Source organism: Phyllostomus hastatus, unplaced genomic scaffold, assembly GCF_019186645.2.
Source record: "Phyllostomus hastatus isolate PE091 unplaced genomic scaffold, TTU_PhHast_1.1 phas_contig_495, whole genome shotgun sequence".
Classification (NCBI taxonomy): Eukaryota; Metazoa; Chordata; class Mammalia; order Chiroptera; family Phyllostomidae; genus Phyllostomus; species Phyllostomus hastatus.
Genome location: NW_025333895.1, coordinates 9,878,690 through 9,906,564, shown reverse-complemented (window position 1 = coordinate 9,906,564; position 27,875 = coordinate 9,878,690). Strand labels below are relative to the sequence as shown.

At 63.3% G+C, this 27,875-nt stretch overlaps 4 protein-coding genes across 5 annotated transcripts in view; 3 read left to right on the top strand and 1 right to left on the bottom strand.

Annotated features, from left to right (window-relative positions):
• Positions 1 to 342: 342 nt before the first annotated feature.
• Positions 343 to 10,602, top strand: ZMYND19 (zinc finger MYND-type containing 19). The gene is made up of 6 exons (XM_045846259.1): positions 343 to 617; positions 1,836 to 1,895; positions 2,616 to 2,722; positions 3,297 to 3,437; positions 8,933 to 9,113; positions 9,291 to 10,602. Exons 1-6 carry the CDS (start codon positions 567 to 569, stop codon positions 9,432 to 9,434), a joined length of 684 nt encoding a protein of 227 aa, XP_045702215.1. The 5' UTR covers positions 343 to 566; the 3' UTR covers positions 9,435 to 10,602.
• On the top strand, positions 9,494 to 21,727 carry DPH7 (diphthamide biosynthesis 7). The gene is made up of 11 exons (XM_045845925.1): positions 9,494 to 9,623; positions 12,825 to 12,915; positions 13,123 to 13,357; positions 13,938 to 14,071; positions 14,432 to 14,519; positions 15,697 to 15,791; positions 16,171 to 16,343; positions 16,836 to 16,905; positions 17,021 to 17,086; positions 17,275 to 17,447; positions 21,022 to 21,727. Exons 1-11 carry the CDS (start codon positions 9,494 to 9,496, stop codon positions 21,474 to 21,476), a joined length of 1,710 nt encoding a protein of 569 aa, XP_045701881.1. The 3' UTR covers positions 21,477 to 21,727.
• A 1,013-nt stretch (positions 21,728 to 22,740) lies between these two features.
• On the bottom strand, positions 22,741 to 23,648 carry MRPL41 (mitochondrial ribosomal protein L41). The gene has a single exon (XM_045846145.1). It carries the CDS (start codon positions 23,552 to 23,554, stop codon positions 23,147 to 23,149), a length of 408 nt encoding a protein of 135 aa, XP_045702101.1. The 5' UTR covers positions 23,555 to 23,648; the 3' UTR covers positions 22,741 to 23,146.
• A 1,381-nt stretch (positions 23,649 to 25,029) lies between these two features.
• The window catches only part of PNPLA7 (patatin like phospholipase domain containing 7), a 36,496-nt gene continuing 33,650 nt past the window's right edge, over positions 25,030 to 27,875 (top strand). For both annotated transcript variants that reach the window (XM_045846139.1, XM_045846138.1), the window contains exons 1-4: positions 25,030 to 25,296; positions 26,527 to 26,601; positions 26,734 to 26,821; positions 27,112 to 27,191. In XM_045846139.1, the coding sequence (XP_045702095.1) occupies positions 25,267 to 25,296; positions 26,527 to 26,601; positions 26,734 to 26,821; positions 27,112 to 27,191 (273 nt within the window). In that variant the 5' untranslated portion in view covers positions 25,030 to 25,266. The remainder of the gene's footprint in view (positions 25,297 to 26,526; positions 26,602 to 26,733; positions 26,822 to 27,111; positions 27,192 to 27,875) is intronic.

The following is a 27,875-nucleotide window of genomic DNA, read 5'->3' as shown; positions in this document are numbered from 1 at the left end:
GCGGACCGAGGAGTCAGGGCGGCGCGGGGTCTGGACGCAGGGTCGGGCGCGAGGTCGCGGCTCAAGCGCGGGGTCGGGGGCCGAGAGCGGCGAGCGCGTGGACGCTTGCACAAAGCTTCCCGCGAAACTGACGTACACCGGGCGGCCGCGAGGTACCGCCCCCCGGCCGCGCCCCTCCCCCGCGCTCGCCTCGCTCCTCCGCGCGCCTGCGTACTCTCCTTCTCTTCATTGGCCTCAGCCGGGCGGCGCGCGCCGGCCGGTGCAGTGCGCGCGTCGCTATTGGCCGGATGGTGGCGGGCGGGGGTGTGTCCGCGCCGGGCCCCGCCCCCGGCTCGGCTTGCCGTGGTGCGCGCGGCGACAGCGGCGGCGCGTGGCAGGTCCGGCGGGCGCGAGGCGGTGGCGGTGGCGGCGGCAGCGGCCTGAGCCCGGCCCAGCCTCGTCCCGCCCGGCTGCCCCGACCCGAACCCTGCCCGCCCGCTCGCCCGGCTCGCCCGGCGCGCCGCGGCCCCGCCCCGGTCCGGCGCCTCCCGAGGGAGCGGCGCCGCCGGCCGAGCGCAGGCCTGGCCATGACCGACTTCAAATTGGGCATCGTGCGGCTCGGCCGGGTGGCTGGGAAGGTGAGCGGCGCGGGGCCGGGGGCTGGGCCGGTGGGCGCTGGGCCGGGAGCGCGAGACTGGGCCGGGGGCGCGGGGCCTGGCCGGGGGCGCGAGGCCCGGCGGTTGTGCGGGTGGCGGGCCGGCGGCATGTCCCCGCGGGGCAGCCCTTCGCGGGCCGCGGCCTTAGGGCCCGGACGGTGCGCCACGGCCCGCGAGGAGGGGGCTAGAGGCTGCGCTTGCGGCGCGGGGAGCGCGGCGCCCTTCCGATGCGGCGCGCTCGGTCCTTGTCAAGACCGGTGTGTGCGCGCCGTTCCGTGCCTGCGGGTCCTGGTGGAGCTTCGCACAGGTCTCACGCTGCCAGCGGTGGCCAAGTCTGGCTGAGCCTTAGTGGGCCTCGCCGGAGCAGGGCCTACCTCTGCTTCTCTCCCTTACCTGGCCCCGCCCTCCGCGTGTTCGAGGCTGGGGCTTCCTAGCACCTGTGGGCATTGAGGCTTGGCTGTTTCCAGGAGCCGGCCGGCCGTGCAGCTGCACCAGCCACGGACCTTACCCTGGATGGGAACCCTGTTCCCATCACCAGCGGCGGAAGCTTCGGGTGGGAGAGAGGAGCAGAGGCAGTCAGATAAAGGTAAAACGGATTCAGATCCTAGAAAAAAGCTTTCCAAGCAAGAGTGAGATTGAGATTGGTCCGTTTGGGGACTGTTTCCTGCCCATCATGCAAGAGGGACGTGGCTTTCTAACTAGGGGTGGGTTTCCATTAGCTCTGAGACTTCCTTCTAATTTAGGAATTGGTTACATTGTCATTTTTTAAAGCTTTGATTTGGAACAAAACGCTACAGAAGACAATTCAGCTGTGTACCAGTACCCTTCCTAACAAGTAAACATTAATTGATACCTTCTGGTTATTCTGCCTCAACTTGGCCTGCTTGGTCCACTCCAGCAAAGCCACTGCGGTGGGCTAGGTTTAGTGGTGCATTGAAGGCACAGAGTAGAGGTTGGCCAGTTCGGTAGCAGTTCTGTGGTTAGTCCCGTGCGGATGGGAAGTGCAGCCCGGTACCTGCTCCTCTGGCACAGTCTTGGGTGGGGAATGAGCAGCTGTGGGTCCGGCTCTCCGCCTGTTGTGGCGAACTGCCCACGCCCCTGCCCCGCCGACCTCTCCTAGTCTGAAGGGGCCATTGCTGCCTCTCACCGGCACTTTGCCCAGATCCCAAATGTAACTTCTGAAATGTGGTTAATTTGTAGACCAAGTACACCCTGATAGATGAGCAGGACATCCCGCTGGTGGAGGGCTACTCCTTTGAGGTAAGGACCGCCTCCTTTGTGCCTGGGGGTGGGTCATGAGGGCCTGGGAAGCCTCTTTCAGGACATGGGGTCTTGGCACTGCCTCCATGACCTTGGTCCTCCCCGAGGCCACCCTGCTTGCCATTCATCCCTGAAAACAGACTGGTTGTGCCATATTTGTGACCGAATTTGACTGGGGACAAGGCCTGGCTCCTGAGGAGATGGTCTGGTGCTCCCCTACCTGTCCTCTGACCTCAGCCCTGCCCGTCCCGGGGCGCAGTGCTCTCCTTCCACTCACCTTCCCGAGCCCTGCCGTCCGCTGTCTCCACCTGACCAGCTTCTGCTCTGGCCCCAGGCCGCCCCCGCCAGCACCTCCCTTCCGGAGACCTCCGAGAACCTGGACCCAGCTCTCTTGTCTGGGCCTCCTCGCTCTCCAGCAGTCTCCCATGCAGGGTTGTCTTTCTCGCTGGGCTGTGGGCCCTTTTAAGGGCAGGAGAGTGTATATCCCTGTGTCCAGGGTGTGGCGCACAGCCGTCCGTGAGTGTCCCTTGCTCAGACGCAGGAGAGTGTTTGTCGGGACGTGACTGGGTCCTCGAGCTCTGCCGGCTCCCAGGGTCCCAGGAACAGGCCTGCCACCTGTCCCTCTGGCTCACTCACGTCCCTCGGCTTCTCTAGGGGGTAACTGAACTGTTGTCAAGAGCCGGAGGCTTTCTAACAGACCCATATCTTGTTTTTTCTCAGGCCCGGATGGAAGTAGACGCAGACGGAAATGGTGCTAAGATATTTGCATATGCCTTTGACAAAAATCGAGGAAGGGGGTCAGGAAGGCTTCTCCATGAGCTGCTCTGGTGGGTATTTTTGAGTTGCTTGCCATGTCCCCCCACCCCGGGGCCTGCGTGGTCCAGATGCGCACAGGGTAGGCGGTGCCGGGGCAGCCTCCTGCCCTCGCGCTTTCGTACCACTGCCGTTATCTCAGGAGTGGCTGCGTGTTGTGGCACCAGCGGGGCAGCCTACGTCTCCAGACCAAGAGCCCTGTCCATCCCTCTGCCCGCTGGGGGACACACGGTCTCCCTGGGGAGGGCATCTGGCCCCTGCTGGGCTCTTGCTGAGCCTGTTCGTGCCGTGTGGGGAAGGGGCTGTGGTCCTCGGCCTGCATCCGGGGGCCGCTCAGATGGGGTGTTTTCTAGGCCGTGTGTCAGATGGTCTGGGGTTCCAGCCTTGGCTCCCTACAGCCTAGTCTTTAATCCAGGGACTGGACTGTCGACACGGTCCTGTTTGGGCCACAGACTTTGACACCTTGGATTTGGGGTAGCCTCGCTCCTGGCGCTACTGCACCAGTGTGATGAGGGCCCAGCTCAGATCACGTGGCCGGGATGTTGGGAAGGTCTGGGAGGCGGACCGCGAGAGTTGTCTGTGTCCTAGGGAGCGGCACAGGGGAGGCATCGCTCCCGGGTTCCAGGTCGTGCATCTCAACGCTGTGACTGTGGACAATCGCCTAGACAACCTGCAGCTGGTGCCGTGGGGCTGGCGGCCCAGAGCCGAAGAGACGTCCAGCAAACAGAGGTGGGTCTCCTCCAAGCCCTTGTTCCTGGGGGGCCACACCTCTCCTCTGCCCCGGTGCTTCTGGGGGCTGGGGACCTCGGCTGCTTTCCCGAGGAGTGGAGGTCCCTCCTTTTGTTCCAGAGGCAGGTGGCATTCCAGTGACCATCTTTCTGGGCTGGTCTCATGGTGACTGGTCCTGCTGGGAGAGGGGCTGGACGCCTGCTGCGGGTGGGACTTCTCTGGGGCCCTGAGGCAGGGAGGGGTCTTCCTCTGAACCAGCACCCGTGCTCAGGACGGCTCAGGCAGCCCGTGGGATGGGTGGGACACAGCCCCACCAGGAGCTCCGTGGGGCCTTGGGATGAGCTGGGGGACCCACCCCCGGATGGGAGCTAGAAGCCAGCGTATCCCTGGACACACCTGCATTCCGGGTGCAGGGGCTCCCCAGGGCTTCTGTGTGTGCTGTCAGGCCTCTGGGCAGTGGTGGTGGCTCCCAGCAGGCAGGCGTCAATGAGCTTCGGCAGGTCAGTGCTTTGGGGGATCTTGGCAAGTGACACTGGGTGAACTGTTGCAGCTGTCTCCTGTGGAGTCTTGTGGGGTCTTGCGGGAGCCCTGCGCAGCAGAGGCAGACACAGTGGGATGGCCAGGCCCGGGTCCTGGTGGGAAGGGGCTGTCCCCAGGTTCTGTGGAGGCCACACCCAGCCAGTGCCGCCTGACTCTGCAGGGCCCTGCACACTCTCACTTCCTGCCAGGCTTCTCGGGCGAGTGGGGCAGGGCCGGGGCCCATGGCCCCTGGGTTCTCTCCTCTGATGTCAGCGTGTGGCCCTAACGTTCCCTGTCCTTGGGAGGAAACGACCCTTTTACAACAGTCACCTTGTTGGGTTTAGGTTGGAAGTGACAGGAACTGGCCCCAGATTGAAGCAGAGATAAGGTGCTCATTGGCTCCCCAAGCTGAGGTGTGGACAGTCTCGGGGTTCTGGGACTCCAGTTCTTCCTCTGGCACGGCCACCCGAGCTGCAGGCTTGCTTTCCACGGGGGCATGTCCCCAAGGCAGCGAGGACATCTGGGGTCACCAGTTGGCTCACATTCACTCACTCTACTGCCCGCTCGCTGGGGAGGGAAGGCTGCTCCACAAACAACACAAAGACTGGTGGTAGCAGAAGAGGAGGGTGGCTCAGCTGGCGGGCCCGTGTCCATAGCCCCAAGTGGTTGGGGTGTGCGCCTCGACCCTGCCCCTTCCCCCCAGCCGGGGACCTGGCCTGCAACCCAGGCATGTGCCCTGACTGGGAATATAACCAGCAGCCCTTCAGTATGCAGGCCAGTGCTGAGCACACTGAGCCGCACCACCCAGGGCAAATAGTTCATTTTTTGTGTGTTTGTTTCCATTACCGTTTATACCCCAATAGCCTCTTCCACCTTTACCCACCCCTCCCTTTGTCTTTTTTTCCTTTAAGATTTTATTTATTTTCAGAGAGAGGGGGAAGGAGAGAGGGAGAGAAATAGCAATGGGTGGTTGTCTCTCACACACCCCCTACTGGGGACCCGGCCTACAACCCAAGCATGTGCCCTGACTGGGAATCAAACTGGGGACCCTTTGGTTCCCAGGCTGGAGTTCAAACCACTGAGCCACACCAGCCAGGGCCCATTTTTTTCTTTTAAAGATTTTATTCATTTACTCATTTTTGAATAGTTTTTTAAAGGTTTTATATATTCACTTTTAGAGAGGGGAAGGGAGGGACAAAGAAACATCCATGTGTGGTTGCCTTTCACATGCCTCCTACTGGGGACCTGGTCTGCAACCCAGGCCTGTACCTCCACTAGGAATCGAACCAGTGACCCTTTGGTTTGCAGGCTGGCACTCAATCCATTGAGCTACATCAGCCAGGGCTACTTTTATTTATTTACTTATTATGTTTTATTGACTATGGTATTACAGTTGTACTGATTTTCCTCCTTTCCCCCCTCCACCCAGCAGCCCCACTCCCTCAGGCCATCGCCCCGCCCTCGTCTGTGTCCCCAGGGCTGTTCTGTGACACCTACTCGTGCTTCTCGGTCCCCTCACTTCTCTCCCCACCCCCAGCCCCTCCCATCTGGCATCCCTCTAAACGCTCTCCGCGGCCACGATTCTGCCTCTGTTCTTCTTGTTTGCTCAGTTTGGTTTTAGATTCAATTGTTAATAGATATGTATTTTTGCCATTTTTGTTCATAGTTTTGACCTTTTTATGAAATAAGTTCCTCTAACATTTCATGTAATAATGATTTGGTGATGATGAATTCCTTTAGATTTTTCTTGTCTGGGAAGCTCTTTATCTGCCCTTTGATGCTAAATGACAGCTGTGCCAGGGAGAGTAATCTCGGCTGTAGGTCCCTCCTTTTCATGCCTTTGAACACTTGTTACCAGTCCCTTCCAGCCTGCAAGTTTCTTTTGAGAAATCAGCTGACAGTCTTATTGGAATTCTAACTGCTTTTCTTTTGCAGTTAGTAGGTAACTAACTGCTTTTCTCTTGCTGCTCTTAGGGTTCTCTCTTTGTCTTTACCCTCTGGCACTTTAACTGTGGTGTGTCATGGAGGGGCCTCTTTGCATCCACCTTGTTTGGGACTCTCTGTGCTTCCTGGGCTTGCATGTCTGTTTCCTTCACCGAATGAGGGGGATTTTCTTTCATTATTTTTTCAGCTAGATTTCCAATTTCTTGCTCTTTCTCTTCTCCTTCTGGCACCCTATGTAGCGAGTTTTGGAACACTTAAAGTTGTCCCACAGACTGCTTATACTACTGTCCTCATTTTTTTTTTTTTTTGGATTCTTTTTTCTTCTTCTTGTTCCGATGGGTTGTTTTTTGTTCCTTTTGTTCCAAATCATTGATTTGATTCTTGGCTTCACCATCTACTGATGTTTCCCTGTAAATTGTTCTTTATTTCAGTTAGCATACCTTTCATTTCTGATCGGGTCTTTTTTATGCTGCTGAGGTCCTCACTGAGCTCCTGGAGCATCCTGATCACCAGTGTTTTGAACTCTGCATCGGATAGGTTGCTTATCTCCAATTTGTTAAGTTCTTTTTCTGGAGCTTTGATCTGTTCTTTCATCTGGGCCATGTTTCTTTGTCTCCATGTTTTGGCAGCCTCCCTGTGTTTGTTTCTGTGTATTAGGTAGAGCTGCTGTGACTCCATCTTGGTAGAGTGCTCTGATGCAGTAGGTGTCCTGTGGGGTCCAGTGGCACAGCCTCCCTGTCACCCAAGCTGGGTCCTCAAGGTGCACCCTTCATGTGGCCTAAGCACACCCTCTACTTGCAGTGGAGCCTTGGTTGCTGTTGGCAGGTCCGTGGGAGGGATTGACCCAGGCCAGTCAGCTGCAAGGACTGGCTATGACCACTGACCACAACCTCTGCCCTCCGGGGAGGATCAGCTGTGCAGGGTTAGGGTGGTGGTGCTCTGATGTGGTCTGTAGCTGTCCACTGGGTGCGCTGGCCCTGGGGTTTCCCGGGGGGCACAGGCCAAGGTCAGCCCCCACCTGTGTTCTGCCCAAGGCAGCAATCTGAGATGGCTGCTCCTTGTGCTGGGCTTGGAGATTCCCAGGCGAAGCGAAGCTGTGAATCTAGGCTGCTTGTTGGTAGTGCTGGCCTGGGGCTCAGTGAGGGCAGTGGTGCTTGTTTGAGAGGATTTAGGAATTTGGGAAGCTTGAGACAGGACCAGGTGTTCACAGGGAGAAGCTGCCCTTCACAGCTCTAAGTTGGGTGGGAACGGAGCCTCAGGGGATCTCCCGAGCTGGGCAGACAGCGTTAGCCAGGTTGATGGAGTCTCAGATACGGTGCCCGCCCGTTCTGTGGCTCTGTTCACCTTTCTGCCTGGGAGAAAGCTGTCCTGCAGCTCCTGCCTTGATGCCAGGCACCTCAGCCCCGCCCCCCCAGGCCACTGGTGCCCCTCAAACTGCCGCCCTGGTGCTGGAGCTCAGAGGGAGTGCGTCTGAGTAGGTGAGTCCATGTGTGGGTTCTTGAAGAGGAACTGTTCGGGGCTCCAGAAGTTTCTTCCACCGACTCAATCTCTGCAGGTTTTTGCAGCCAGAAGTTGTGGGGACTTACCTCCCTGGCCCTGGAACCCAGGGCTGGGGGCCTGGTGTGGGGCTGGGACTCCTCGCAGCCGAGATATCCGTCCCGAATGTTTATCCACCACACGTGGGTGAGGGACCAGCCCGTTCCACGTCTGCGCCCCTCCCACCCGTCTGGGTGGACGTGGTTTCTCTAACTCCGTGGCTGTCAGACTCCATTCAGCTCGACCTCTGACGGTTCTGAGTGATGGTGGTTCCGTGTTTCAGGTGTGATTCTGACGTGGCCGTGGGAAGGGGCAGGCCACGTCTGCCCATGCCGCCCTCTTGACTGGAAACCCTTCGTGTGTGTTTTTAGACTGTGTGCGTTTCACGTGGACTTGTAGCAGTTCCTTGTGTCTTCCGGACACGAGTCCGTCGTCAGGTGTGTGGTTTGCACACGTTTCCCCGTGTTCCGTGCGCTGCCTTTTCACTCGGGGGATGGCTCCTTCGTGCACAGCGGCTCCGAGACTGTGCGGTCTGACGTGTCTGTGTTGTCTCTCGTCTCCCGGGCCTTGGGTGTCGCGTCGGAGAGGTCATGGCCAGGCCCATTCGGTGCGGCTTTGGTTCTGTGTTTTCTTCTAGATCTTCTGTTTGAGGGTTTTTTGGGGGGTTTTTTTTTCATTGTTTTAGAGAAAAACATCGATTTGTAGTTTCGCTTAATAATGCATCATTGGTTGACTCTTGTATGTTCCCTGACTGGAGATTGAACCTGTAACCTTGGAGTATCAGGGTGATGCTCCAGCCTGCTGACCTACCCAGCCAGGGCTGTTTGAGGTCCTGCGTTCAGGTCCTTGTTGCATTCTGAGTTCATTTTTGTGCACGGTGTGTGTGAGGGTGACCCTTCCCTCTTCTGCCCGAGTCCCTGCTGGCCTGGCCCCCGGGCGTGGTTTCCCTGCCATCTCCGCTCAGAGCGCAGGTGGTGCCTCCCTTGAAGCCCAGCTCCTGGGGGGCCACTCCCTGTCCCCCCACACCCGGCCGCTCCAGCGTGAGGGGCCACCTGCTAGAGGCCTCACTCAGCTCTGGTGACAGGTGGAGCTCCTCAGTTGCCACCTTGCTGTCCACTCTCACGGGACAGGTGTTTAGGAGGATGTGGTACCTTTCACAGCAATGAATGGGGAGAAGGGCTGACCGGGGGCCGAAGCAGGGAGAGGGGCTGCCTGGCCTTGCCCAGGTGGGCTGGGTGTTGGGACCGAGACCGCACGGTCGCCAGGCCCGCTATGTGCCCGTCAGTCCCAGGTGTGGGAGGCACGGCCCCGCTCTGCACCCCTTGTGGGGAAGACCGAGTGTGCTGAGCACCTGGTGCCGCCTGGAGAAGAGACTCGCAGTGTGGTGGCCGGTGGCCTCAGCAACCATCAGGGCGGGGCCTGCTGAGCGGGAGAAAGCGGCCTGTCCGCTCTGCCACGGTCGCCTGTGCCTGCAGCCGGTCCCCTTCCCCCCGCAGGGAGCAGAGCCTGTACTGGCTTGCGATCCAGCAGCTGCCCACCGACCCCATCGAGGAGCAGTTCCCAGTCCTGAACGTGACGCGGTTCTACAACGCGAACGGGGACGTGGTGGAGGAGGAGGAGAGCTCCTGCACCTACTACGAGTGCCACTACCCGCCCTGCACGATGATCGAGAAGCAGGTAGGGCTGCGGCGAGCACCCCCGGGCGCTCCCCTGCCTGCGTCCCCTCGGGCCCCTGGGAGCCTCTGTGGCCGGCCGGGGGCGGGCGGCGGGCCCCTCCCCATCCGGAGCGGTGGCACCTCCGCCCCCCATCCGGAGCCTCTGTGTGACTGAAGCCCCTGCTCCGTGTGCTCGCAGCTCCGGGAGTTCAACATCTGCGGGCGATGCCAGGTGGCCCGGTACTGCGGCTCCCAGTGCCAGCAGAAGGACTGGCCGGCCCACAAGAAGCACTGTCGGGAGAAGAGGCGCCCCTTCCAGCAGGAGCTCGAGCCGGAGCGATGACTGGGTGTGGGCGGCCGCACAGCCCTGCGAGGCGTCGGCCTTCCGCGGGCACCTCGGACATGGTGGTGGCTGAGCCTGGCGGTGCTGAAGAAGCCGGCGCTGCGCCCACTGCGGCGCGGCGGAGGCCCCTCGTCGCGGCGCCGGCGCCTCGTGCTGTGGCACAGCGCGGCCCTGGGGGCGTTCTCCGGGGTAGAGACGGACGAGCCGGGGGGGCTCCCGCCAGGATGCTTCTCATTATTTATATGTTAATATGTTTGTAAACTCATGTACAGTTTTTTGGGGGGAGGGACTGGAGGGTTAGAGAGTACGAATAGAACCGTTTGTTGTAAACTTCAGACGGCAGGCGGTCTGCCGCGTGTCTCACTGTCGGGGAGCAGGCGCCGCTCCCCGCGGGCGTGCCGCTGGGGCCTGGCATCCAGGGGCAGTCCAGGCGGGCACCCGGCGTCCCCGGCTCTGTGCTCTTCCTTCCCGCTGAGCACCTCTCCCGTGGGTCCTGGGGGTGGTGGGGGTGGGGCCTGCCCTGCTCCTGGACTCCTCCAGGGAATGGCTGGCAGCAGGAGGGAGGCCAGGCCCATTCTTGTCCTGTGGCCGAGCAGGCCAGCCCCTCCGGAGCAGCATGGGGTGACCGCAGCCTGGTTCTGGAAGGTCGTTGCCTGCACTCCATTCAGTGGCTGGGAGCTCTGTGGGGGCCTGAGGCCCTGCCTGTGCACTGAAGAGGCCAGGGTGCCTGAGCTCTGCCCCCTCCCAACCCCCACGGGGCTGGGTCTTCCTCTCCCTTCCTGGAGCCAGATGTCCAAGTGCGGGGCAGCCTCTGGGCTGGCATCTGGTCAGTCTCCAGGTCCGGCCAGTTCACTGGGGGCCTTGCTTCTTGGCCATCTCTGCTCGGACGGACCCGGCTGTCCCTGGCCCTGTAGGCACTTCTGTCCTTCCCCTGGTGCAGCTCCTCTGCCCCCCCTCCACAATGCCCGTGCGTGTTCACTGCCTTCCTGCTGGGACCGCCCTGTGGCAGCCTCTGCCCTGTGAGCGGAGCTTCCAGTGGCTGCTTCTGCATGCCTGGTGTCCTGGGCGGTGCAGTCCTGGGTGATGGCAACAGGCAGGGGGCTCAGTCCTAACCCCAGAGGAGGAGGGGCTTTCTGAAGGGGTGAGGGCTTCATGTGCTCCCCACCCACTTGACTGAGAAGCCCCCCCTCCGCTACTGCAGGCCAGGTGTGGTGCATTTTCCAGGCCAGAGACATGTGCTGCCTGCAGGGGAGTTGTTCCAAGTCCCTCCAGACCCTGCACTGAGCAGCGTGGGTGCAGAGCAGGTGGGGGCAGGGGGCTATGTGATCCTGAGAGAGGGTCTTCCCTCCGGACTGCTGGCTCCGTCTCTGGCCAGGAGCAGGTGGGCATGTTGGGGTTTGGGTGGTCTTTCCAGGCATGGACCCCAGGTGCTCAACCTGCTTCCAAAGGCTCCTGAGACAAGGAGGCACCAGACTGCAGGTTGTGGGTTTAGTCTGCCCTTTGGGCAGCGGCCAGGTGGGTGCTCCAGCCTGTGCGCACCCCTCGACCAGCACAAGTTCTGCAGTCAGCTCCTCACCAGGAAGTCAGATGGAAGGGGAAGTGCCCAGGGTCTCGGCTGACCACAGAACACCACTCTGGGTCTGACACTTGGTTGCTTTCTATGGTGGCTCATGGCTCTCCTGGCATGGCCGTGACCTGGGGTCACTGTCTACTGTGGCCACTGGGAGCTGGAGCCTCAGTAGGTGGCTGTCCCATATCTGACTGCCGTGCCCACATACCCAGTCTGCTGGCGAAGGGCCCTGGGCTGGAGCTGGGGGCGTGGCCCCGGGTTAGAGTGGGCCCCAGTGGCAGTGCCTTCCCTGCGCCCAGTCAACACCACGGCCTCTGGAGCAGACGCTGTCGCGCAGGTGGGTGCGTTTCCTTCCCAGGTGCGGCACATTTTTCTAGGTCAAAGACAAGGGCTACATGGGGTGGGGGATGGTAGGGGGGTGGAGGTTTTGTTCCAAGTCCCTCCAGCTCCTACACTGAGCTGCAATGGGTGCAGAGCTGGGGGTGGGGGCGTGTGTGTGGTCCCTAGAGGAGGTCTTCCCTACAGACAACCGGTGCCCAGCACCTGGTTCCTCGTCTGGTGGTTCCAACCTCTCGTCCTCCATATCCACACACTGAGAGCACTGCTGAGTTTGGCATTCAGAAAAGATTACACGTGGGGCTTGTTTCCAGCGGGTCAGAGCGCAGCATGTGGGGCTGCTGACTTGACCCTCTTGTGCCACAGAGAGATTATGTGGTTTGGCTGTTTTGGAGTGACCTGCCCTTTCTGCTTCAGCTGCTGCTGTAGCTGCTGACTCATGTCTGCATTTGCAGCCTAGCCTTGCCTCTGAGCTGCAGGCTGGATCCCCAGGACTCCATGTGGGTTTCAGCCTTCCAGGTTCCCAACGTCTAGCTGCTGTAACTAGTATCCTAGGAAGGGTGGCTTAAAACAACGCATTGGGTCGAAGGCGAGGGCTCAGACCCAAGTGTGGGGCAGCGCCGTGCTCCCTCTAGCGGCCCTAAGGAAAGGTGTGTGCAGGTCCCTCCAACCTCTGGCAGGGGCTTGTCGATTCTTAGTGTGGGTCTTCACGAGGTCTTTCTTCCCTGGGTGGGTGGTGCCCCTGACAGACGGAACTCCCCGACACCAACACAGCAGTCCCTGGGTTAGGGCGCACCCTAGTGGCCATCCTCACTGCCTCCGAAGGTCACGTTCTGCGGTGCTGTCCAACTACAACCTCGTTTTGAGGACGGTACAGCCCACCACTAAGCCTGCGGTCGCTAAGCCTGCTGGGTAGAACACCAATTTTCTTCAATAGTACCATCGCCTTCCCCCACATCAGCTCGTGGCTGTGCCTGGATGGCCAGTACAGCCTACCAGGCATGTCAAACTCAATTCTGCAGGGGGCCACATCAACCTCGAGGTTGCCTTCAAAGGGCCGGATGTAATTTTAGGACTCTGTAGACGTAACTGCTCCGTAACAGGTGAGAGCTCGGCGCTGCCACCAGGTAGAAAGAGGTGCCCACCGGACTCGGCCGACAGGTTTTGAGTTTGCACATGTGGCCTAAACCGAACTGGCCAGGAGACCCCTGCCCTCCAAGAATGCTGGCGTTTCCCCCTGCGCTCGTGCATCGCCTGCCCAGGGCGCTGCCACTCACGTGGGGTCCTCCAGCTGGTCCTCCTGCACGCACTCTGCTGTGCCGGCCGGCAGCGCTGTGGGGGGCGGGGGCGGGGAGAGGGGAGCAACAGGGAAGGAGGAGCAGTCGAGGTCCAGCCCCTTTGACTTCGGACTCTGCTCCGTGGATGTCCAGGCCCTGTGCACGCCTCCACTTCCATGTGTGCTTCTTTCCCCGTTCTGGGCCCAGCTGTCCTGCCCGAGGTCCTGTCCACCGTCTCGCCGCGGGGCCCGGAGCGCACCCTGCTGGCCCGTGGGGGCCCGTCGAGGTCTGCCGACCGGTAGGGGGCGCAGGAGCCCGGTCTTCCGCGTGGGGGCAACGGCGGCCGGAAGTCCCGCCCCGATACCCGGAAAGAGTCGGGAGGGAGCAACCACTGAAGGACAGCAAATACTGGCTGCAGCTCTGGTGTGCTCCTGGCGCTCTGGTGTGCTCCTGGCGCTCTGGTGTGCTCCTGGCGCTCTGGTGCCCGGCTCTGACCCGGACCCCACTCTCACCTGGCCTTGGCCGCAACCCAGGCTTGCACGCTGGCTTCGTCCCCCGTCCCCCTCAGCTCGGCCTGCAGCCCGGCGTCCTCCGGCTGCTGTGGGACGGGCCGTCCCCTGCAGCTGCTGCAGGCAGTGGACACGGAGTACACCGCGGACTCGGTGGAGTGGTGCCCGCTGGAGGGCTGCCGGCGCGTGCTGGCCTGCGGCACCTACCAGCTGCGGGCGCCGGAGGGCGAGGTGCGCACTGGCCCTGGCCTGGCAGTCTGGTCGTGCGTGTCCGCGCACGTGCCCGGGGGCGGCCCCCAGGGGAGGGGCCGAGGCTGGGAGAGCTCCTGGAGAGGCAGGTTACAGCTCAGAAGAGGCAGAGCCTACCCGATGTGGAGTGGAGATCTCTCTGGCTAGGGAGCTGGAAGGAAAGTCTAGAGGGAGTCATGGGGTGGAGATGCGGCCTTGGCCTTGTGGCCAGGATGTAGGTTGGATGCGTGCACTGTAGCTCCAACTTACATGCAAAATCTCAACTAAAGAGGGGTCCAAACCAGGACCCTTGACAGTGAGAACGGGCCCTGGGGCCCAGGGCGCAGCCAGCACTGTCTCTGTGGGGCCCTGAGCACAGCTGGCCCGGGCACCGGTTCGGAAGGATGTGCTGGGCCCGCACATCCCACGCTCACCGATGCCCTGCGGGAGAGGAGACATGTGTCCAGCTGGGAAAGTCGGGGTTGCACCCGGGCAGGACTCAGTCTCTGCAGACCTTCCCTCGCTTCCTGTCCCGGCATCAGCGTCTGGTAGGGTGTTTGGGACACGGCTGCGTCTTTCGCAGGGCGAGCAGGACGCCACTGTGCCGCAGACCCGTCTCGGCCGTCTGTACCTGTACAGTTGCGATGAAAACCTCTCTGCGTGCTCCCTGGCCGAGATCCAGAGGAGAGACTCTTCTGCCATCCTGGACATGAAATGGTACGGACTCCGTAACCACCCCGCCTGTCTGGGGTCTGTCTCGTGGTCAGGGCGCCTGACGTCTGGCAGCATTCGGCAAGATGGGGCAACGTCTGAGCTGTGGGTTCACTCCTTCTCCATCCCGCCCCCATGGGCAGCTGCAGGATGAAGCAGATTTGGGGTTCATTTCCTTTGTCAGTTTCCAAGCCTCACAGTTAATATTCTGAGGAGTAATGCCAGTGTTTTGATTCATATGCTGAGGGATCTTGTTGGAACAGAACCGCAGGCTCCAAAACAGTGTAGGGGCTGAAGTTTAAGTGGTAAGTTCCTGTGCCCTGGGCACGCCCCCTGTTCTGAGTGGCCTGTGGATTCTCTCCTCAGGTGCCACGTTCCGGTGGCTGGCCAGGCCCTCTTGGGTGTGGTGGATGCTGGCGGGCACATAGAGCTGTTCCGACTGGTGGGATCCGAGGTCAGTGATTGGGGATGGGCTTTGTAGGGGGTGGAAGGAACCGGAACGGAGCGGGTTTGGGAGGGAGACTGACACCAACGCTTTTGCAGGAGGTTTCCTGTGCAGCGGTGAACTTGATCACCAAACGTTCTAAGGTAGCACGCAGTGTATTTTAAATCACTGGGTACTGCATCTGACACTGAGGAGGGCACTTATGTGTCACCAGCAGGAGTGACAGGCTGTTGATTTACCTGTCGACGGATCTGGGAAGTTCTTCCCTAAGGAGAGCCTGTCACTCTCCTAAGGACCAGCGTTCCAGGGTGGATGCTGCCGGGGCTGAGAACAGTGGTGGCTTTTCCGCCAAGGGCAGGGTCCTTCCCGTGGCAGTCAGCAGAGCACGTGGTCAGCTCGTGAACTTCTCAGACGTGTGCCAGCTGTCTGCAGGGACAGCCCTGACCGTTGGGAGTCCTGCAATGCGGGGAGGTGGACAGCCTGCAGGACCACGCCTGCCCTGGGGCACACGTCCTGCTGTGAGTGGCCCGGGGCGCTGGCTTTGTGGCCGCTGAGGGTGTGTGCGGAAAGGGCCTCGCTCCAGGCTGACTGGCAGCAGCAGCCCTGTCCTGGGAGTGAGGGAGGACGGCCCAGGGCAGACCGGCCCGGGGAGCAGGCTGGGGGCCGCACAGTCCGCCCGAGAGCGCCTTGGTGGAGCCGCCAGCCGGGAGGCTGCGGGTGCAGTGGGGCACGTGCCGGGCTGCTGAGGCGATAAGACTTACGTGGGCTTTAGAAGACAGGAACAGCACTTTAATGGCTGGTCGTGACTTCTGAAAGAGAAACCCAAGGAAAGGGTCCGTCACCTGTGCCCCTGGAGACACGACGTGCCAGCCTTCCTGAGGCCTGGGGAGCGAGAGGCCGTGCACCAGGGCACTTCCCAAGCAGGCCAGCGTGTGAGAGCGCCCAGTGGGTGTGGGTGGCGTGGGGTCTGAGGAGGAGAGGTGTCTGTCTCCCCGGGTCACGGCTGCGGGAAGTCCTATAGGCGTGTGGAAGGCAGGGCCCTGTTCTGAAGCGTCCGAGGGTTCTCTCAGATGCTGGCGGCCCAAGGCCCACCTGGCAGTGGGCGAGGGAATGCCGGCCGGCTGGAGCCGGAGGAGTGGCCTTCCCAGGGCCCTGGGCTGTCCCCAACAGTGTCCCTTCTCTCCAGGGGAGCACGCATGCCCTGCAGCTGGCGGCCAGCTTTGCCCTGGACGAGCAGTGTCTGGCCTTGTCACTGGACTGGTCCACTGGGAAAACCGGAAGGTGAGGGGCCCCATCTTTGCTCCGAGGACCCATTCCCATGCTCTCGCAGGAGAGAACCCAAGCCCCCTGTACGAGCCTCGACTGCTTGCACGCCTGGGGCCATCGGGCCAGCGCCAGCCCGAGGAGCAGAAGCTGCAGCCTCTCGGGGACAAGGGGTGGTGTTTCCACCAGGAGCAGCGGGCACGGACCTGCTGCGGCAGGCTGACTGGCAGCTCTGGCCTCTGCCGGGTGCCCCAGCCGGCCTCGTGAGAAGCATGGTCTCTCCCAGGACCTGGCTTGGGGACATCGAGTGTCAGCGCTGGGGGACCGGAAGAGGGCAGTGAGTTTGGGTCTCTGAGTGACCTTCAGCGGGGTTTCTCCACTGGCCCTCTGTGTCTAGGGCCAGTGGCCAGCCCTTGAAAATCATCAGCAGCGACTCCAAGGGACAGCTGCACCTCCTGAAGGTGGACGAGGCGGGGCCGGGACCACGGGCTGTGGCCACGTGGCAGGCCCACGGCTTCGAGGCCTGGGTCGCGGCTTTCAACTACTGGCAGACGGATATCGTGTACTCAGGTCGGTGCTCCTCCGCCGGCCTCGGTCGCCCGTCCTCATCCCTCTCCCTCTCCGAGGACATGCTGGGGGGGCGAGCCCGGGAGGCGCTGTTCAGTGCCCAGGCTGGGGTCCCTCCTGCCCTCGTGCTGGCCTGGAGCGGCAGAGCATGCAGTGGCAGGACAGCGGGGAGGAGCCGGCTCGGCCAGAACGACTGGAGGGACTCGAGTGGGAGAAGGCGCCATCAGAGGTCACAGGGCGCCAGGCCACGGGAAGGACCTGGGCTCTGGCCATGTGTGAAGCATTGCGTGGGGCGTCTTCCCAGGGAGGGGCTTCTCTGCCCTTCCACCCCCCCCGCCAGGCGCCCTCTTCAGGCCCACAGGCGCGGCTGTGGCGCAGGGCTGCCTGTCCTGGGGGCTGTCCCTGGGGCTCTGCTGCCTGCTGGCGCCTTGAGCCACCCAGGAGAAGCCACCCCTGGCACTGCCATGGCCCGTGGGTGTTTCTGTTTCCACACAGGTGGGGACGACGGCCTTCTGAAAGGCTGGGACACCAGGACGCCCAGCACGCCTGTGTTCACTAGCAGGAGGTAAACCCCACGGGGCCGGCACCGGGCTGGCGCAGGCAGCGCTGTCCCGCGACCGTGGACTCTGGCGACGGCGGCCCTGCCCTGGCCGGCTGAGGTGTCGCCCTTCTGCTCGCAGACACTCGATGGGCGTGTGCAGCGTGCAGAGCAGCCCCCACTGGGACGGCATCCTGGCCACGGGCAGGTGAGGCCCTTTGCCAGCTCTCCCGGGTCCTTTCTCGGGTGGGCGTGGCGATGTCGGGTGGGCCGCTCCCGCACTGGGTGGGGGCAGGAGTGGGGGGCTTGGCCCTGGGGCGGTGAGTGGGGTGGGTCCCCGGGAGGTGCGCCCCGCGGAGGGGCTCTGCCACCCACTGCTGGGGTGTCCGGTCCCAGCTACGACGAGCACGTCCTGCTGTGGGACTCCCGGAACATGGGGCAGCCCTTCGCAGACGTGTCCGTGCATGGTGGCGTGTGGAGGCTCAAGTGGCACCCGTGGTGCGGCCACCTGCTGCTGGCAGCCTGCATGCACGGCGGCTTCCGGGTCCTCGACTGCAGGCAGGCCCTCGGTGAGTGGGGCCGGGGTGGCGGCGGGCGGGGGTGGGGGGCTCCCCGTTCCCCGGCCCCTCGCTCCCCCCACGTCTGCCCCCACACTTGCCAGCGTCACCTGCGCTGGGCGACGCTCTCGGCGGCCTGTGCGAGAGGCCATCCGTGTCACCTGGTGTCGGAGCCACTCGGGCCGTCTGCCCGGCGCGCCCTCTTCCATCGTCTCCTTTCGGCCTGTGTCTGCAGGGCGTCTCCTGCGGCAGGTGACGCGCTGCTGGCCCCCGTGGGTCGTGTCGGGGGCCACCTGCACCGCTGGTCCCGTCACTGCCGATGGTCATTTGGTCACTGGGGTCGGAGGGCAGCCCCGGCCCCTCCACTGGAGAGATGCCGTCTCCCTGGTGACCCAGTCGCCGTGGCCAGTGCGTGTCGCCCTGTGCTCCTCTGCAGACCCAGCTGCAGAGAGAGGGGAAGGGGAAGGAGAGAGAAACATCGAGCGGGTGCCTTAGCCCGTGCCCTGACTGGGGATCCGACCTCCACCCCGGGCACGTGCCCCGAATGCGAACAGAACCGGCGACCTTTCGGTTTGCGGGACGACGCTCCAGCCAGCTGCGCTGCGCTGGCCAGGGCCCCCCTCACCTCCTGCGGGTGACGTGTGTCACTGGGTTTCCGTTGTGACTGTGCGTCCTTCTGCAAAAATGAGTGTGTGTCTGTATGTGTATTCACAGGTCTCCTCTCGCACAAAACACACTCCTTACACACTGCGGGGCTTCACTTATTTCACTTTAAGACACAGCAGGGGCCACGGTAGGTTTGCAGAGACCTTCCCGGTCCTGTGGGAGGTGCCCGGCACTGCTCAGCGGTGGGGCCGCCCCGGTCTCCTCTGGGAGCATCTGGGGTTATTTCCGGCGTTTCACGGTTACAGATAACGCTTCCCGTGCGTTCTGCTTTGTGAAGGCGTGTCTCCAGGGGCCCTGCCCCGCCGTGGGACCGCGGGGTCACGGATCCGCCAGTCCGGTGAGCACGCGCCCGCTTGCCACAGCCTGGGGGACCGAGCGGGGCCCGGGGGCGGAGCTTCGCGTCCGGCGCGTGAGAGGTGGCCGCCCAGCACGCATGCGTGAAACCGAAGGTGGTTTCGACTGTCGGACGGAGGGCTGGTCTTACAGTTTTGTTTCTGCAGATTAATCTGTCTTCTGCCCGTTCTTCTCTCCGGTGTCTGGTCTGTTTTGGTTTTGTAGCTTCAGTGCCTGCGTGCCTGTGGCAGAGCCGTTTGTCTCTGGTCCGAGTTGGAAATGCTGGCGCTGCCTTGGTTTTGCTTGTGGTGTTCTTCCCTCAGGCAGGAGGGTTTTTCTTAATGTAAATTTTAACTTTCTACTTTAATTTTTATTGGTTGACTTTAGAGACAGAGAGGTAGAGGTGGGGAGAGAGAAACATCCGTTTGTCGTTCCACTTGCTCAAGCATCTTGGACCGATTCATTCCTGCGTGCGCCCTGACCGGGGATCGAACCCACAGCCTTGGCGCATCAGGATGATGCTCTCACCCACTGAACTGCCCGGCCCGGCCCAGGTTTTTGTGTGCTTTTTTGAAATATAATTAAGTGTGTAGGTAGTTTTTCCTTGACTCTGGATTCCGAGCCTTAGTTACAAAGCCTTTCCCTCCCACACTCAGGTTACAGAGGAACCCCCAGTGTCTCCTTCTAGCACTTCCTGTGGCTTCCGTTGCACACCGAGGGAACCCGGGTCTGCGCCCTTGGGTGTGGTGCCCCTGCCGTCCCAGCACCGTCCCCGGGGGCTCCAGGGGCACCGAGGGGCTGCCTGTCTCCTGGTGGCTCTGCGCGCGGCCTGTTTTTGGTGCCCCGGCGCCCTCTGCTGCCCAGGCATGGTGCTGCGCTCTTCGTCCTGGGGCCCCGCCTCCGGCTCCTCTTCTCAGCGTTTTCCTGGCTGCCTGGTGTTCTGAACTGGAGGGTCCATGTGCCTCGTCTCATAGAAAAGCTCATTGGGGTTTTTTTTATAGGGATTGTGTAAAACATAAATGAACTTCACAACAGATTTGTCACTGGGGTCATCTTACTCAAGAAAAAGGACACGCTTCCATTTGTTCAAGTCTGTTTCTCTTTTTCTTTGTTTTAAAGGTTTTATTTACTTGTTTGTTTTTAGAGAGAGGGAGAGGGAGGGAGAAAGAGAAGGAGAGAAACATCAGTGTGTGGTTGCCTCTCGTGTGCCCCCACCAGGGACCTGGCCTGCAGCCCAGGCCTGTGCCCTGACTGGGAACCGAATCGGCGACCCTCTGGTTGGCAGGCCGGTGCTCAGTCCCCTGAGCCTGCCGCCCGGCCGTGTGGTGAGCTGTGAAGCTCCTGGGTGCCGACGTCTCCGTGTCTGTGGCCGTGTCGTTACGTTGGGTTTGTAACATTCAGGTCGCAGTGCTGCCTGCTGGGCACCCTCTGCTCCCGGAGGCGGAGGTGCTGGCAGCTGGACCCGCCTGTTCCTGGGGATCCCATGCCCAAGGCACAGCGGCCTGTGCGGCAGGAGGCCTGCTGTGCTCCCGGGGCTGCTGGTGGTTGTCGGCTGAAAGGCTGTCGGGGCGGTCAGTGTCCCAGCGACCTGTCCTGGGTCCCTCCCGGGCGTCAATGTGGAGGAACCGGGACGGGTCCCTGGGGACCACCCCTGCTGTCTGGGAAGCTCAGGGCCTCGACCCCCCCCCCCCCCAGGGTGCTGCTGTCCTCACTCGGCCGCCAAGGTCTCCTGTGCCTGGGCTGTGTTCTCGGCGAGCTTCCTCCCCACAGCGTCCACCGGGTCTGCCAGCAGCAGCCTTCGCCCTTGCTCGGTCCAATGGCTATTCAGGTCCCTGGGCGCAGGCCCCACATTGGGAGGCGGCAGCAGCCGCCCTTCCCAAGTGTGGGGTGTCCAAGCTCCAGGCTTCCCGCTGGGGACCCTGCCCGAAGCCTGCACCCAGGTCACCGGGCAGGCTCAGCCCCGCCCTGGACCCAAGGCCACCTGGCGTTTGGAGACACCTCATCATTTCCTTTTCTGTATGGGCGGCTTTCAGAGGCCTGCTGCTGTGCCTCCTGGAGCTCTTTCAGTCGCGCCCTCCAGCCTCTCGGTTGCCGTGGCAACTCACTGTCCGAAAGCTCCCGCTGAGTCCTCTGCGACTGCTCTCCGAAGGGGAAGGCCAACCCTGTAGCCCAGGGAGCTGCACTGGCGGGACTCTGAGCTTCCAGACGGGCTGAGGGCACTGCTGCCGCGCTCCCGGTCTGCGGTTCCTTGGACGAGTCAGGCCCTCGTGCTTCACAGGCGCCCGTCTCTCCACCTGGGCATCACCTTTGTCCTCTGCTCCCCAGTCTCCACCGGGCCCTCCCCCCGGGAAAGGCAGCGTTGCGGTGGGGCCCGTGGCCAGGCTGAGCGCGCTCAGCGGCCTGGCGCATCCTGACAGCCGCGTCTCTGCCGCTCCTGCTGGACAGTGCTGCGCCCGGCAGAGTCTCCCCCTGAGACTGGGAGGGGGAGACTCTGAGGGTGGGCCGGGCCGTCGGTTGGCGGGGACAAGCCAGCTCTGAGTAACCAGCTCTGAGTAACGCAGCGTTTCCCGTGTTCTGTCCCTCGCAGAGGAGAAGCAGGACGCGTGCACAGTGCTTCTGTCCCACACGCTGCCCAGCTCGCTGGTGTACGGAGCCGACTGGTCCTGGCTCGCCCCCTGCCGTGTGCCCCATGCCCAGCAGCCGGCGGAAGACGAGGCTGCGGGTCAGTCGCCAGGACCTCCAGCTCTCGGTTGTTCAGCAGCGGGTGACAGAGGGGGTGGCCCCACACTCCAGAGTGGAAGTCAGGGAAGGACTTCCCTCCAGCCGCCCAGGGAGGGCCAGCCACGCACCCCAGGGCCCAGGCTCTGTGACTCCGACCAGTGTGTGGGCGCAGCGGACCTTGACGTCGGCCTGTTCGCCACCTGTTCCTTCTACGACCACGTCCTTCACCTCTGGCGGTGGGAGCCAGGGGGGGGGCCGGGGGCAGGGGCGGGGGCCCTGCCTGAAGCCATCAAGAGCCTGTCTGTGCGTGAACTGCCCTGACACCCCCTGGGAGACGCGTGCTGCAGGCTGTGCCGCTCCGTGCGGGGCTTATGCCTCCGGGGACCCAGTGTCCGCAGGGAAGAAAGCCGTTGGCGTCCCTGACGTGACCTTTACCTGCTGGGCCCTGCAAAGTGGGGACCCTGGCGGGGGCCTGTCCTGGTTCCCAAACTTGTCGGTTTTATGTGGTTTGGACTTTCACTTCTTTAAGCAATATTTATACTAAATGAAGTTTTGCAGCCTTTTTAAAAAAAGAGTTTGCTTATTTATTCTTAGAGGGGGGGAAGGGAGGGAGAAAGAGGGAGAGAAACATCCATTGGTTGCCTGTCACGTGCCCCCAACTGGGACGGAACCCAGATCGACCAGTGACCTTGCGCTTTGCGGATGGGGCCCAACCTGCGGAGCCACAGCAGCCAGGGCATGTAAAACAGCCGAGGTTGTTTTTAAAGCTATAGTATCACCAGAGTGGTGTCACACGAACTTTCAGAGCGCGTCCACCAAGGCAACCAAGCAGGTCTACCAGCCTGCTCTGCGGGAGCAGGAGGCCGTGTCCTGCGCGCTGGACAGGAGGGGTCCCCAGGGTGGCTTCCAGACCTGCACATGAGAACCGGACACAGGGCTGGGCTCGTGACCCCCGACTCTCACCCAGCCCTTGGCCACCTGTCACAGGCCACTGGAAGCTGTCAGAGCCCCGGCGTCGCTGCTGGTGAATTTCCGACCGTGATCACCGCTGCACGGGAAAGAGGCACCCCAACGCAGCTTGGGAGGCACCCGCAGGTCCGGCGTGCAGTAGGAGGTTATTCCGTGCCACGTGATCAGCCCCCAGCTGATGGCCCTCTCCTTTCCATACAGAAACGGTGACCCCCCTCGCCCCCCTTCAGAGTTTGTTAGGTTACGAAATGCCGAGAGACCACAGGAGACGGGAGCAGCTGTCACCGAGACAGGCGGACCCTGGGGAGACGCTGTCGACCCTAGTTGGGGCTCATCCCCTGGTGCAGCCTCCGCCTGTTTGCCCCAAGGGGAGCCGTTCCTTTCACCCGACCCCCACGAACACGCCCACTATCAGTAGTACCTGGAGAAGGACCTGGTCCATGCACCCTGCCCAGCCAGGCTGAGCGCTTCATCTCACGAAGACCACATGCCAAACCTCACTCTGCGGAGCCAGGACCTTTATTAGAAACCGGGGGAGGGGGAGGAACGCCGGCCGCGGGGTCCCGAGTGTTAGGGTGGCCAGGGTGTGGGCTGTGAAACAACTCACAGAAGAAAGTGCAGGCGACAAATTTTTATTTCTGTTTTCCCGAGAGGGAAAGGGCTGGGCGCGGAGGGACGCACCAGCCCAGAAGGGTTGGGGCTCTGCGTTTTCCTGGGATCAAAACGGGGAGGGGTTTGAGGCCGGTAACGCCGGCAAGTCGCTGTCAGTCGGGTCTCAGGCCGATGGTGCAGCTTCAGTTCGTCCGCTGTTACCCTTGGGTTCAGGGTCCCGGGGCTCCGGTCTGACACGTCCTGTCTAAGTTTTAAGGCAGCTGCGCAGGGGATGCTTCCAGCAGCCCCTCCAGGCCCGAGCGGAGGCTCAGAGAAACAGCCGTCGTTGCGCCCGGCGGACTCGAGGGCAGAGCGCGCCAGCGCCGGCGAAGAGGGCGCAGGAGGGGCTTTTGCGTCCCTCCGGCGCGGCGCTAGCGCGCGAAGTTCTTGGGGTACAGCTGGAAGAGCTTGCCCTCCTGCGTGGGCTCGAAGCCGTACTTGTCCAGGCGCTCGGGGTCGAAAGTGCCGGCCCGGAAGTCCCTCTCCACGGCGGGCGCCACCACCTCCTGGAAGAGCCGCGCGGCCGTCAGCGGCGCGTCGTCGCCCGCGGGCGCGCGGTAGCTCACGTAGGGCTTCAGCTTGAAGCCGGCCAGGTCGGGCACCACCAGCTCGGGGACCATCTCCTTGACCAGCACGAACTTGCCCTCGCGGGTGCGGACGCCGGTGCCCTTCGCGCCGCGGCTCTTGTTAAAGGTGCGCGGGCCGCGCTTGCTGGTCCACTGGCTCATCCGGTCGGCGCCGCGCACCACGCAACGTGCCGCCGCGCTCAGCAGCCCCATGCCGCCGCCGCCGCCGCCGCCGCCGCCGCCCGGGCCTGGGGAACTCAGGAAGCCACGGGATCCGCGCTCCGCTTCCGGCGCCCAGCGGCTTCCGGCGCCCGCCCCCTTGCCCCCCTCGCCGCAGCAAAAGCCGCTCCGATTGGCTGCGCCACAGTGCCGGGGGCGGGACCAGAGGGGCGGGCCAATGCGCAGCGAGATCCGGCGCGGTGCGGGCGCCGGGAGCTCGGGCGCGGTGAGTCGCTGCCAGGCGTCGGGAGCCGGCGGTCCGGGTCTAGCCAGGTGGGGTGGGGTAGCCGGCAGCTCTTCCAACCCGCGCCGGACGCACTCGCCTGCTTGGGGGAGCTGCAGCCCGCTCCTCTCGGGCCCCCGCACACCGACGTTCCTGTAACACCGACGCCGCTCCATAACCCTTACACCCCTTGAACGTGGTGCTCCTGTAACGCCAACGCCCCCCGCGTAACACTGACGCCCCCAAACTCGATGCCCCGCAACTTGACACCGCTAAACATGATACCTCTGCAACGCCCATGCCGCTGTGACTCCGGCACTCCCTGAGCCCGTTGCCCCTCTAACCCCAATGCCCCTGTAACCATGAAGCCCTCCAACCCGAAGCCCCGGTGACACCGACACCCCTGTAACTCCAACCCCCTAACCTACGCCTCGCCAACCCCCTAGCCCCCAAGCCTGATGCTTCCCTAACCCTGAAGCCCTCACAACCCTGATGGCACCCTAAATCTGACCCCTGCCATATCCCCTGTCCCCTAACTCTGGTGGCCACCCCAAACACCCACCCACGGGTCCTACTGGCTCATCCCCTGGCAGAACCCTGACGTCCCCCTTCACCCTACCCCCACAACCCTGGTGCCAGTGCCCTCAGTTCTTCACTGGGTCACCTTCCTGCTGGCCCTGGGCTGGCCCAGGTGCTGGAGATGGTGAACTCGGCCCCTCCACCGGCCTGGGGACGCTGGGAGACGGGCAGTGGCCAGGGCAGTGACAGGCCACAGAGCCGGGTCCAGGCCTGCTGGCCCTTGCCAAGACTCAGCTGAGAAGGGGTTTCCCCCGCTGGGACGAGGATGTTTGATGCCCATGTGCCCGGCTCCACGCCTGCCTTCTCCCCAACTTCTCGGGGTGGGATGTGGGAAGCGACACACGCTCTCTTGCTGCCAGTGTCCTCAGGGAGCTGCAGGGGGAAGGCCCACGCCTGGCTGTTCCCCACCAGACGGAGGCCTGGTGTGCAGGCTGCTCCCCGAGTTTGTCGTCCCTGGACCCAAGCACACCCACTTGAGGGCTCAGCCACCCTGGATGGGGGGTCCCCAGGCACGGGCCACCAGCGAGGGTCGGGCTCAGCAGCCATGGCCCCACGCTGTCCTCTGCCCAGCTGTGAGCTGCCATCGGCACCGGGCCTTGGCCCGGCTGCTCAGTGCCCTTGGCTGGCCAGGACTTGGCCGCAGTCCTAGGTGCCTGGGTGGCCACGTGAGGGCTGTTTACGGAAAGGCAAGTGGCTCTGATGCTTCAGAAGAGGCAGCTCCTCTTCAGGGGGGAGTTTTTCGTCCGGCTTTGGCCATCAGTGAGGACGTAACTGACACGGACAGGAACCCAGGGAAGGCGGGACACGTCGCTCTCCCATGTGACCGAGCTGCAGGAACACCTGTCGTCTTCACTGGAACCAGTCTTTCTTCTTTTCACCTGGACTGTTTGCTTTCTCCTCAGCCATGGAGCAGGAGGAGGACTCGGGCCTGGAGGTATGGAGCTGGAGGGTTCCAGGTGCATCCGAGCCCTGGCGAGCCTAGTTGGGCGTTCCCAGACCAGGAGCAGGGGTCCGTGCAGCTCCTGGTCAGGTCCCTGGAGCTGAGTGCGGGGAGGCCCTGTGTCTCCCTCCCCCGAGGCTGGGTCGATGCCTCTGAGCTGCAGTGAGAAGTGGGAACATGTGAGATGCCAGCCGTGGCGACGGTGCACAGAGGCTGCGGGCACCATGCACTCAGTCCCAGGCAGCCCTGCTGTGCTGGGGGTGAAGGGTGTGCTCAGGGGTCTGGGCACGCTGGTGGGCTGGGGGGTGGGGCTTGGCTGGGGGCAGAGAGCCCCCACCGCTCCCGTTCGCCTCCCGCGCCGAGTGCAGAGGTCGAGGGCTCTGGACACGTAGTGTCTGAAGGCCACACTCCGCTCGTGAGACGCGGTTCGGAGCGCCCTTCCCAGTCCGTGGGCACCGGCGCTGCCCCCGATCTGGCTTTCTGGAGGGTCAGGCGCACTGCTCCTGTCCTTGGGTTTGTGCAGAACCTGGAAGGACCAGCAGGCGCTGGCCCCCGCCTGGGGGGACCTGTGGCCACCGGGGGTGGGGGTCAGAGTGCAGCTTGTTTGCTGCCCTCGTTTCCCTCTTCGTGGCCTCTGGGAGTTGGCCAGCGCCCTCCAGGAGGGTGGCGCAGCCGCTGCCCGCTCACCCTCAGAGCTCCCTTCCCCTCCCTCTCTCCCCGCCTTCTAGAGCCGGGCAACTCTTCCCCGGGGGCGGCGGGCAGCAGGCTCACAGCCCTTGTCTGCGGTGAGGTGCAGTTTAGTGTCCTCAAAACCCGGATAGCTCTCCGGGGTCTCTCAGCACCGCCGGTGCTCGGGCTTCCGTGTGTCCTGGCGTCACTGCCACTGTCCTACTGGTGACCAGAGGGCACTGAGAGGTGGCCTTTGCCCCCACTGTGGCCAGGCAGGCCTCCTCTGGGCCGGCGTCCTGCGCACTTAGGGTTTGGGCGTGTTAATGATTCCAGGAGCATCTGCTGTTGACATAGCCAGGGCCGGGCCCCGCCCAGCAGTCCCGTGGGTGGCCCCGGGCCCAGGCCTCTCGCCATGCTCCTGGGCTGTGGGCGCAGGCCCTCAGCTCCCGGAAGGCGGCTTCTCTCCCGAGGTCCCTCCCTGACCCGAAGCTCCATCCTCACTGCCCTGGGAGGCCAGGCCCGTCCTGCCCTTCTGACCACCCTGCTCTCCTCCAGGCTGGCGTCTGTCTGGGCCCCACCCTGCATTCCTGGTGGCTGCAGGTGACGGAGCAGCACACGCAGTCCCCCATGGTAACCGCGGCACCCGACCACCCTGCCCCCTCGGCCCCTGGGCCCCTGGGCCCCTGGAGTGCGACCTGTGGTCGGGCGGGGTGGGCTCCTTGCAGCCCAGCTGACGGGCGCCCATCTGCCCGCCCCCCCCAGCTCGCGGGCATGGCGATCGGAGCCCTCCTGGCCCTGGCCCTCGTCGGCGTCGCAGTCTTTCTCGTGTACAGGAGGGCGAACCGGCTCCGTGAGTGTTCGCGTTGGACTCCGGCTCCAGGGGCAGGGCTGGGGCTCCGGCGGGACGGGGAGCCTGGGAGTGGCCCGCTGGCCCCCGCGGCTGTCGTTGGAGACGGCTGGCCGTCCAGACCGGGGCCGAGCACGTCGGACCCACGGCGGCTGAGTGTCCAGCATCCTCGGCTCCCGTTCAGGCGGCCTCCTGCACCCCCACCCCACCCCCGTGGCTCTGGCAGCCCCGGAAGAGACGCTGCCCTTCCCTCCCCGCTGCTGAGTGACAGGGGCCCCTCCGCTCCCTTGCAGGGCACGTGCAGCCCACCCCCCAGTACAGGTTCCGGAAGAGAGACAAAGTGATGTTCTACGGCCGGAAGATCATGCGGAAGGTGACCTGGCCCAGCTCCCCAGGCTGGGGACAGCTGTGTGCCTGGGGCCGCACGGCTGTGGGGCTGGGGAGGCCTGGGCGGGCTCGGCTGGTCGAAGCGTCCGTGGTTGCTCGGGCAAGCGCCCAGTGACAGAGGCCCCTTCCGGGGCCCTGCCTGGGCCCATGCACACGGAGGGTCCCGGCTCCGGGGCTGAGACAGGTTCCTGCCAGGATTCAGACCCACGTGGTAGCAGCCCCACTCTGGGGGACAAGCACCTGGTCCAGCCGTCCCTGGTGACCCCGGCCCGCGCCTCCCCTGGGGGCTCCACATGGTGGCCCCGCTGTCCAGTTCCACAGTCACCTGGTGTTCTGTGTGGGCAGCGTCAGACGGGAGGGCACGTGGGGGTCCTGGTGGGGGTCTTCTGCTCTGGCCAGCGTCATGTGCTGGGGACGGGCTGTGGAGGCCGCTCAGAGCTGGGATGCTGCCGCCCCGGCTGTGTGGCAGGGCCGGCCTCCCAGTGCGGGCAGCCTCCCAGTGCGGGCCTGCACGCAGCGACCCCGGCAGGCCTGGAGGACCCCACGCGGGTCGGGTAGGGCCGCCCCCACGGTCCCACTGAGGACTGTGGGGCAGCACCTGGGCCTGGGCGAGGAGGACAGGGAGGCGGTCCGGCGGTGCAGGGACGCCGGGGCGGGAGTGGGAGTCCTG

Coding starts and splice junctions, on each gene's coding strand:
- DPH7 (XM_045845925.1), top strand. CDS start 9,494: ATGGTGGTGGCTGAGCCTGGCGGTGCTGAAGAAGCCGGCGCTGCGCCC. Junction 12,916..13,122: donor CCGTCGAGGTCTGCCGACCG/GTAGGGGGCGCA, acceptor ACCCGGACCCCA/CTCTCACCTGGCCTTGGCCG. Junction 17,448..21,021: donor CGACTGCAGGCAGGCCCTCG/GTGAGTGGGGCC, acceptor TGTCCCTCGCAG/AGGAGAAGCAGGACGCGTGC.
- ZMYND19 (XM_045846259.1), top strand. CDS start 567: ATGACCGACTTCAAATTGGGCATCGTGCGGCTCGGCCGGGTGGCTGGG. Junction 2,723..3,296: donor CTTCTCCATGAGCTGCTCTG/GTGGGTATTTTT, acceptor TCTGTGTCCTAG/GGAGCGGCACAGGGGAGGCA. Junction 9,114..9,290: donor GCACGATGATCGAGAAGCAG/GTAGGGCTGCGG, acceptor GTGTGCTCGCAG/CTCCGGGAGTTCAACATCTG.
- MRPL41 (XM_045846145.1), bottom strand. CDS start 23,554: ATGGGGCTGCTGAGCGCGGCGGCACGTTGCGTGGTGCGCGGCGCCGAC.